This window comes from Chlorella variabilis, assembly GCF_000147415.1.
Source record: "Chlorella variabilis unplaced genomic scaffold CHLNCscaffold_1, whole genome shotgun sequence".
Taxonomy (NCBI): Eukaryota; Viridiplantae; Chlorophyta; class Trebouxiophyceae; order Chlorellales; family Chlorellaceae; genus Chlorella; species Chlorella variabilis.
Window position 1 is genome coordinate 1061080 of NW_005435087.1, and position 8125 is coordinate 1069204.

The window sequence follows — 8125 nt, forward strand, 5'->3', positions numbered from 1 at the left end:
CCCCATACACCGCCGCCCACTCCGCCGCCGGGTGGGGCTGCCGCGCCTCGATGGCGGCGCCCAGGTCGGCGCACGCGCGCAGCGCCGCCACTGCGCCAGGCCGGAGTGGAGTGGAGGGCGGCGGCGGGCTGTGAGCAAGTGTGCGTAAGGGGGCTGCCGTTGCGCGGCTGCGGCAGAGTGTTGGGAGCGGCCCGGCTAGCCGGCCCCCCGATGCATGCAGCAGATCCGCGGCAGCAGCAGCGGCGGCGGCAGCAGGCGGCAGGCACTTACGGTTGACTGACGACTTGCGGCGCAGCAGGCGCCCCGGCGTGGCGGGCTGCTCGCCCTCTGTGGCCGTGGCAGCGTCCGCACGCCCCGCCGCGTCGGCCAGCGCCTCGCTGCGCCGCCGCCGCCGCTCCTGCCGCCGCCGGCGCTGGCGCTGCAGGCCCACGCGCAGCAGGCGGGCCGCCGCCAGCGCCAGCGCAGCCTTGCCTAGCTGCTCCAGCTCCTGCCCAGCTGCCAGCAGCGGGGCGGGGAGCGCTCCCAGGTCCAGCCCCGCCCTGGCAGCTGCCGCGCCAGCCAGCGGCACGGCAGCGCCCAGCAGCCCCGCCGCGTAGGCGGCCCGGGGCCGCGCCCGGCCCAGCAGCAGCAGCCCACCCGCGCGGGCGGCCAGGGCGGCGGTGAGGTGGGGCCCCAGGCTGCGCCCCGCCGCCCCCGCCGCGCCCGCCACCGCGCCGCGCAGGCGGCGCAGGCCGGCCTGCTGGCGCGCCGCCTCGGCCGCGGCGGCCTCCTCGGCGGCAGCGGCGGCCGCCGCGGCCGCCTCGGCCGCCGCTCGCTCCGCCGCCTCCTCCTCGCTGGGCGGCAGCAGGTGCGTCTTCACGCGCTTGAAGTGAGACTCCACATCTGCGCAGCAGGAGCAGGAGAGGGGCAGGCACAGGGTTGGGCGGGTCAAGAGGGGGCACCTGCCGCAGTGTCCATCCCGCCATTCTCCACAGGGGCAGGGGCAGGGGCAGGCATGCAGCCCCACCACCACAGGCCGCCGCCATCACAGGCAGCAGCAGTCACCAGAGTCGCTGTCGCTGTAGGCAACCACTCGGGGGCGGTACTCGGCCTCATCAAACAGCTCCCTCTCCCTCTCCCTCTCCCCGCCCTGCTGCTGCTCGCCGGCCCCCTGCTCCCGCCCCGCAGGCGCCAGCGCCGGCTCCTCGTCGCTGTCGCTGTCGGCGCCCGAGCTCGGGGCAGCGGGCACAGCAGCGGGAGGGGCGGCCCTCTGCTTTCTGTCGTCCGCTGCGGCGGCTGGCGCCGCCGCCTTCTTGTCCACTGCTGTGCCAGCGCCGGGGCCTTTCTTGGCGGGTGCTGCACTGGCGGCAGGGGGCTTCTTGGCGGCCGCTGCGCCAGCGGCGGGGGCCTGCTTGCCGGCGCCCGCGCCGGCTGCTGGCACCTTCTTGTCGCCGGCTGCGGCGCCAGCTGCCTTCTTGTCGCCGGCTGCGGAAGCGCTGGACGGCTTCTTGTCGCTCGCAGGGGCGGCGCCGGCGGCCTTCCTGTCCTTCTTCTCGGCTGCCGCAGCGGCGACAGCCGCCGCCGCTGCCGCCACTGGGTTTGAGGGCTTCTTGTCTGCGGGCGCGGCCACCGCCTCCTTCTGCTTTCCCTTGCCCTTCTGCTGCTTTCCGTCGGCGCCCTCCTGGACTGGCGGCGCAGCCGCCCTGCGGCGCACAAACCTGCGGGCACGACAGCATGGTGAGCGGGTGGGCGGGTGGTGGATGCCCACTGGGGCAGCGGCGCCAAGCATCGGGAGATCGGGGCCCGCAAGCACCTCCCTGCTCACCAGCTGGTCACGCTATCGTGCTCCATAGCGAGCTAGGACCTATGAGCAGCCCGTGATCGGCCGCACATGCGACACACAACTACTTGCGGCCCACGGTGCCCGAGGGAGACGCCTGGTGCCGCAGAATGCCCCGTGCACCGCCGGTTTTGTGCTCAAAAGGGCGAGAGACGCGTTTGCGGCGGTTGGCGCCGCGTCCTCGGCCCTTCCGTTGCACCAACACCCAGAAACCCCGAGTACAATGAGACTGAGGTCAGACAGGACAAACAGCGCAAGGAAAGGCGCAATGGAGGAAGATGCTGAGGCATGACATGTGTACGGCAGGGCGCTCGGGACATGTGCCCGAAGACGGGCTTGTGCTTGCGCTGGGCGCGCCTTGAGTGACTCCAATACAGTAGAGACACCGAACGACAGCATCCGTCACTGCTCCACTTGTGCCATCCCGCTGGTGCCCACCCAGCCAACCCACAGCCATGCAGCAGCTTGCATCCGGAAGCAGACACGCTGCTGCGCGTCATGAAAGGGCGCAGTTTCCTTTCCGGCCCCCCACCGGTGCGGCCACCCTGCAAACCCGCCAGCCGCTTCACCTCCTGCCCTGCATGCACTGCTCACAGCCCCCCTGCATCCTGCTCTGCAGGCCAGCGCGCGCTGGTGGCCAGCCGCGCCGCCAATGTGGTATGCATGGTGAGTCTGCGGCAGCGGGCTGGCGGCGGCGGCTGGCTAAGCCAAAACAGTCAGGCCGCTTTTGGGGGGCCGGCCGGAGCTGCGGGCAGCACATGCCATCCCGGATCAGCTGGGGCACTTCTCGCTGGCGCTGCCCCAGCCGCAGACTTCCACCAGACTTCCCGCCTGCCCTCTCACCCTGCTGCTTCCTCCCGCACCCCCGCCCCCACCCCACAGGCGCACCCCCGCCGTGTGGCGAAGGTGGCCAAGCAGATTGAGCGCGAGGTGGGGCAGCTGCTGATCAGCGACAAGACGATGCAGGCGGCGGTGTGCCCCGAGCGGCGGCGCGGCTTTGACGGCGCGCTGTCGGCGCTGGCCAGCGTGACCGAGGTGCACATCAGCAACGACCTGCAGGTGGCCAAGGTGTACCTGTCCATATACAGGTGTGTGTGTGTGTGTGTGTGTGTGTCGAGCGTGTGCGTGTTTGGTGGATGGCTGGCTGCGTGTGTGATGCGCGCGCTCGCGAGTTGTGCGCGCTTGTGCGACGGACCATGATGCCTGCCTGCCCGCCCCCCCTGGCGCAGCGACGACGTGGGCAAGGAGGTGGCCATTGAGGGCCTGCAGCGGCTGGAGGGCTACGTGCGCAAGCACATCGGCAAGCAGGTGCGGGCACACGGCGCCGCCGCCGCAACGGGACCATGCGCCCGCTCTTGGGCCATGGCCATGTGCTGCTGCTGCCCCTGCCTAGCGGCCCGCGCCCCGTACTGTGCATCACCTGCTGCGGCTGCGCGCGCCGCCGGCCCCCGGGCTGCAGATCCGGCTGCGACTGACCCCGGAGATTCGTTTCGTGCGGGACGACTCCATCGAGCGATCGGAGCGCATCCTCAAGCTGCTGGACCAGGTGCCGGCTGGGGTGTGGGGGGGGGGGTGCGGCGGGCGTGCCCAAGCCCGGCTGGCTGGCTGGGTGGGGCCAGGTGGGGGTTTGCACTGGGGATGCCCGGGCCGCGACCGCGCCTGCGTGCCCCGACCTGCCGTGCCGGCGCCGCCTCCCGGTTCGGGCCGCAGGTGAAGAAGATTGAGCGGGGCGAGGCAGAGCCGCCGCCGCTGGCCTTCTACGGCGAGGTGGAGGAGGAGGCGTTTGAGGAGGAGGCGTTTGGGGAGGAGGGTGAGCCGGGGAGCAGGGCTGGCTGCGCCCGGGGCTGGCGGTCGTGCGGGTGGCGAGGGCTGCCAAGGGGCGGCTTCAGGCGGGGTGAAGGCGCAGGGCCAGGCGATGGATGGGACACGGTGCCGCCTGCTTGCCGAGGCGTCCCTGCACGCTGGTTGCCCCTCCCGGTGGTGCAGGCGGCTTTGAGGTGGTCGACCTGGGCATGTTTGGTGGGGGGGTGCTGGAGGGAGACGGTGCGGCATCGAGCAGCGGCAGCGTGGCTGCCCCCGTGGCAGCAGCGGCGGCGGCCGCCGGCCAGCCGCAGCAGCAGCGGCAGCAGGGCGGCGGCGCGCAGCAGCGGCAGCAGGGCGGCGGCGCGCAGCAGCGGCAGCGGCGGCAGGGCGGCGGCAAGGAGGGGGTGGAGCAGAGTGAGGAGGAGGTGGCGGAGATGCTGGCGGCCTTCAAGCAGAAGGCGGAGCAGCGCGGGTGGAGCAAGCCGTGAGCGGGTAGCTACCACCTCCAGGATGCGCCACAAATTGGGGTGCCGTGATTGTGCCGCTGGAGGGCCACTTTAAACGGGCCATTTTGTGCGGCACCCTGCCAGTCCAGTGTAACTCCAGCACCCTCTGAAGGGCCGATCGGGCTGGCTTGGGATGGTTACAGTGCGGCAGTGTTGAATCGAGAAGCGCTTGCCGGGGTGGGAAGCAACAACAAAGGAGATGGGTGGGGGATGTTCAGGTGTAGGCCACCGCTCAGCAGTGGCGCGGGTGCGTGCCTCGTGCAGCTGCAGCGTGCACCAGCTGCAGGTCAGTCCCCATAACACAAGACAGCGGAGATGCTGATCAACAGCAAGAGGAAGGAGAAAGACGTATGGCAGGTGCGTCAGACCGCCGCAGCTCAGCGCGCACTCCAGGACCGAGCGATGCAGCCAGGAACAAGGCGCCGGCACTAGGCTGCCAGCATGCGTTCTTCCTGGGAAACACTGAGCGGTGCGTAGCGGCAGCAGCGGGAGCCTCGCTCCTGCCTCGTCTCTGCCACACGCCTCCTGCGGCTCACTTGCCGTGGCCAAGCTTCACAGTGTCCTTGAAGCCCTTGCCTGCACAGACAGGAACAGAGGAGGTTGGCGCGGCATCGAAGCAATAATGCTCCTGCCATGCTGCAGCGACTGAACAGCGCGCCGGCTCTGCCGTGCACGCCCTCGGCTGCTGTCGGATGCTGCACGGCTGCTGCAGCGCCCCAGCCTGGCGACCCGCCTGCGCTGAAGGCTGGCGCCACAGTCTCGGCAATCTGGAGCTCCTCGCCCGTCTTGGGGTTGCGGCCGCGGCGAGCCGCCCGCGTGCGCGCCTCAAACACGCCAAACCCGGTGATGGCCACCCGCTGGCCTGCGCAGCAGCAGGAGCAGGGAGGCGGTGCAAGCAGCTGAGCAGCCCGTCGCTGCGAGCGCCAGCAGTCGGCCTGAGCGGTGGCGGCGGGTGGCGGGAGGGGGTGAACCGCATGGCCCCGGGCCTGCAGGCTGCGGCCAAGGCTGCGCTGCATGCTACCGTGTGCCCCAACAGCGCCCAGCCTGCTCCAGGGCTGCCTCCCAACTCGCCCATCAGGCGTCCTGTCACCCCGCCTGGGCTGTCGGGCCAGTCGCCTGACAATCCCATCTACTCACCCTTGGCCACCGTGCCCACAATGGTGTCCAGCAGGGCGTTCACCGCCGCATCAGCCTGAGGCCCCGAGAGCTGCGCCTGATCCTTGACCGCCTGGATAAGCTCCCGCTTCCCAATGCTGGCCTTGGTGACCAGGGTCCGCGGGGAGGGTGCAGCAGCGCGAGAGGTGGACACGGGCACCACCAGCTGCGTCCCGGCGAGCCGAGAAGCGAAGGACAGGCGCTGGGCCATTGTCTTCAGCAGAGCAGACATCGGCAGCGATAGCGGGTGCGATCGGCGATGCCGGGAAGGCCGCGCCTTGAAAAATCGACCGCCGCCGCCCTTTCCTCCGGCGGATTCAGTTGGGCGGTTGCCTGGCAAAGCGGTCCCAACCTCATGAATGCATGCCACCTACACAAATACCTGCACAATACATGCAAACAACTCGAGAGTTACAGAAAGGCACAGGGCTTCACATGGGTTCAAGCTGACAATGCCACGTGGAGCGGATCAAAATGGGCCAGCCGCCGAGGCAGGGGCACGCGTGCACAACAGAATTGGGTTTCAACTACAGCAGAGATACAGGGTCTAGCAAGCACAGACGTAAAACTGAGGGAAGTACATGCTGCCTGGAGGCAGGCGGCCTGAATCAGAAGGGCGCCACCGACAGCCCGGAGCGCCCGTGGCTGATGGGCGCGCAGTGGCGCCAGCGCCCCGCCGCCGGCACCCACGCCTCCACGCCCGCGTGGTTCTGCGGCAGCCGAGCAGGGCAGGGCAGGGCAGGGAGGGCGGTGAGTCAGGGGCAAGGGGCCGTGAGCCGGCGAGCGCAGGCAAGGGGACCCGGCACCCGAGGCAGCACAGCCAAGCGCAGGGCAGCGGCGGCACACGGCCCCAAGAGGGCCAGCACCCCCCCCACACACACACCGCACCCGCACCCAGGCACACCACCCACCCACCTCGTTGATGTTCATGCCCACGTTGCCGCCCACCACATACACGCACTCGTGCAGCGCCGCCACCCCCGCGGACGAGCGCGCCACGCTCATAGGCGGCAGCGCCGCCCAGCGCCCCTCCCGAGGGTCCAGCGCCTCTGCCGCCGGCAGCCGCATGCGCGCCCCCGTCATGCCCCCCACCGCCACCAGCCGCCCGCCAGCCGCGGCCAGACCCAGGTACTTGCGCGGGTGCTGCATGGCGGCGCCCAGCGTCACCCACCGCCCCGCCCCGGGCTCAAACACCTCCACGCTGGCGTGCGTGGAGCGCGTGTCCTGGCCGCCCACGGCGTACAGGCGCCCGCCCAGTGCTGCCGCCGCCAGCGAGGTGCGGGGGCAGGCCATGGGGGGCGCCGCGCGCCAGGCGTCGGCGGCCGGGCAGAACACCTCCACCGCCTGCAGCACGGCGGCGCCCTTGCCGATCCCGGCGCGACCGCCCTGCGCTCAGGAGGGAACAGGATGGGCGCCAGGTTCAGCTGCATCCCTGGCAGGCGCATGAGGGGCGCCGCATGGCCCTCACGCGCAGGAACCCGCGCGCGCCTGACGCTCCGTGCCAATGCGCCAGCCAGGCACCAGCGAGCAGGCACCAGCCCACCGGTATGCAGCACACGCATCGGGGCAGCCAGGCCAAGGCCAGCACCAGCAAGCAAGCACCAGCGCCAATGCACCCGCCCCCTGCCGCCACGGCCCCTGCCCCCCCTGCCTCCACCCTCACCAGGACATAAAGCTGCTCCTCCATCGCCGCCACAGCCATGTTGACCCGCGGCGTGGCCAGGCCCGCGCAGTGCCGCCAGCGCCGCTGTTGGCGGTCGAATGCCAGGACGGAGGGGGCGTGGGCTGCCCCCTCCACAACGTACGCCTCCCCACCCAGCATGGCCGCCGCCGCAAAGCTGCAGGGTGCGGGCATGAGCGGCCCCGCCTGCCAGCTGTCCCGCTGCGGGTCGTACAGCTCCACCGTACTGCGGCAGGGGTCGGGAGGAAAGGAGGGGACGTCGCGTAAGGGGTGGGCCAGGCGAGAGGACGCGTGGGGGAGGTGGTGGCAGCCTCGCGGCGGGCGTGAGGGCAAGAGGGGCGAGGCAAGGGGCTCGGGAAGAGGCGGGCGGGCAGAGGAGCGGCGCGGCCGGCGCTTGGCAGGCGCACCGCAGCGGGCGCCAGCCGTCGTCCAGCCCGCCCGCCATCATGAGACCCGTGGCGCAGCTGAGGCGCGGGCGGAAGGCGGGCGGCGGCTCGTTGGCCGCAGCCGCAGCAGCCGCGCTGTGCTGCAGCTGCTGGCAGGCGTGCAAGAAGGCCTGCCCCAGCTCTCCCTCGCAGCCGGGCTGCCACGCCTGAGGCTGCTGAACCTGCTGCTGCTGCCGCTGCGCCGCCTCCTGCTGCTCCGCCGGCGGCGGCTGCAGGCAGGCGGCACCGCCGGCCAGCAGGCCGCAGCGCGCGGCCTCCTCGGCCAGCCGCGCCGGCGGCATGCGGGCCGCCGGCAGCAGGTCCAGCAGCAGCGGGGCGCGGGGCGCGGGGTCTGCGCCCGCCCACAGCAGCGCGGCGCGCGCCACATCCAGCTCGCAGCCGATGTTGAGGCCGTCGCTGGCCAGCAGCTGGCGCAGCAGGTCGGGCGGCAGTGCCGCGATGCTGGCCGCCTCCTCGCCGCCCAGCAGCTGGCAGAAGTGGCCCTCGAAGAAGCGGGCCTGGGCCAACACGAGTCAGGGAGCAGGGCGGCGCGATGTGTGTGGGTGTGGGGGTGGGGTGGGGGTGCCATGCGCGTGTGCCAGCAGGCAGCACCTGGGCAGCGCAGCTGCGGGCGACACCATGCAACCGACGCCGAGGCAGGCGCAACTCCCGGCGCCCATCCTGCACGCACACCCCTGTCCACGCTGGCACACACCCACACCTACACCCACACCCA

At 71.7% G+C, this 8125-nt stretch overlaps 4 protein-coding genes across 4 annotated transcripts in view; 1 reads left to right on the forward strand and 3 right to left on the reverse strand.

Moving 5' to 3' along the window:
• CHLNCDRAFT_133154 (hypothetical protein) overlaps positions 1–1830 on the reverse strand; it is a gene marked incomplete at both ends in the record, with an annotated part of 5778 nt that extends 3948 nt beyond the window's left edge. The window contains 4 exons of the mRNA XM_005852037.1: positions 11–90; positions 271–882; positions 1045–1697; positions 1805–1830. Of these exons, the coding sequence (XP_005852099.1) occupies positions 11–90; positions 271–882; positions 1045–1697; positions 1805–1830 (1371 nt within the window). The remainder of the gene's footprint in view (positions 1–10; positions 91–270; positions 883–1044; positions 1698–1804) is intronic.
• An 868-nt stretch (positions 1831–2698) lies between these two features.
• On the forward strand, positions 2699–3374 carry CHLNCDRAFT_12877 (hypothetical protein; the record flags this gene model as incomplete). The annotated part of the gene is made up of 3 exons (XM_005851702.1): positions 2699–2907; positions 3049–3127; positions 3279–3374. Coding segments are annotated over 3 exons (384 nt in total), but the record flags the coding sequence as incomplete, so codon positions are not given.
• Positions 3375–4859: 1485 nt separating this feature from the next.
• CHLNCDRAFT_15526 (hypothetical protein) lies at positions 4860–5380 on the reverse strand (the record flags this gene model as incomplete). The annotated part of the gene is made up of 2 exons (XM_005852038.1): positions 4860–4990; positions 5266–5380. Coding segments are annotated over 2 exons (246 nt in total), but the record flags the coding sequence as incomplete, so codon positions are not given.
• A 511-nt stretch (positions 5381–5891) lies between these two features.
• CHLNCDRAFT_133157 (hypothetical protein) overlaps positions 5892–8125 on the reverse strand; it is a gene marked incomplete at both ends in the record, with an annotated part of 2740 nt that continues 506 nt past the window's right edge. The window contains 4 exons of the mRNA XM_005852039.1: positions 5892–5993; positions 6199–6669; positions 6947–7190; positions 7372–7907. Coding sequence (XP_005852101.1) covers positions 5892–5993; positions 6199–6669; positions 6947–7190; positions 7372–7907 — 1353 coding nt within the window. The remainder of the gene's footprint in view (positions 5994–6198; positions 6670–6946; positions 7191–7371; positions 7908–8125) is intronic.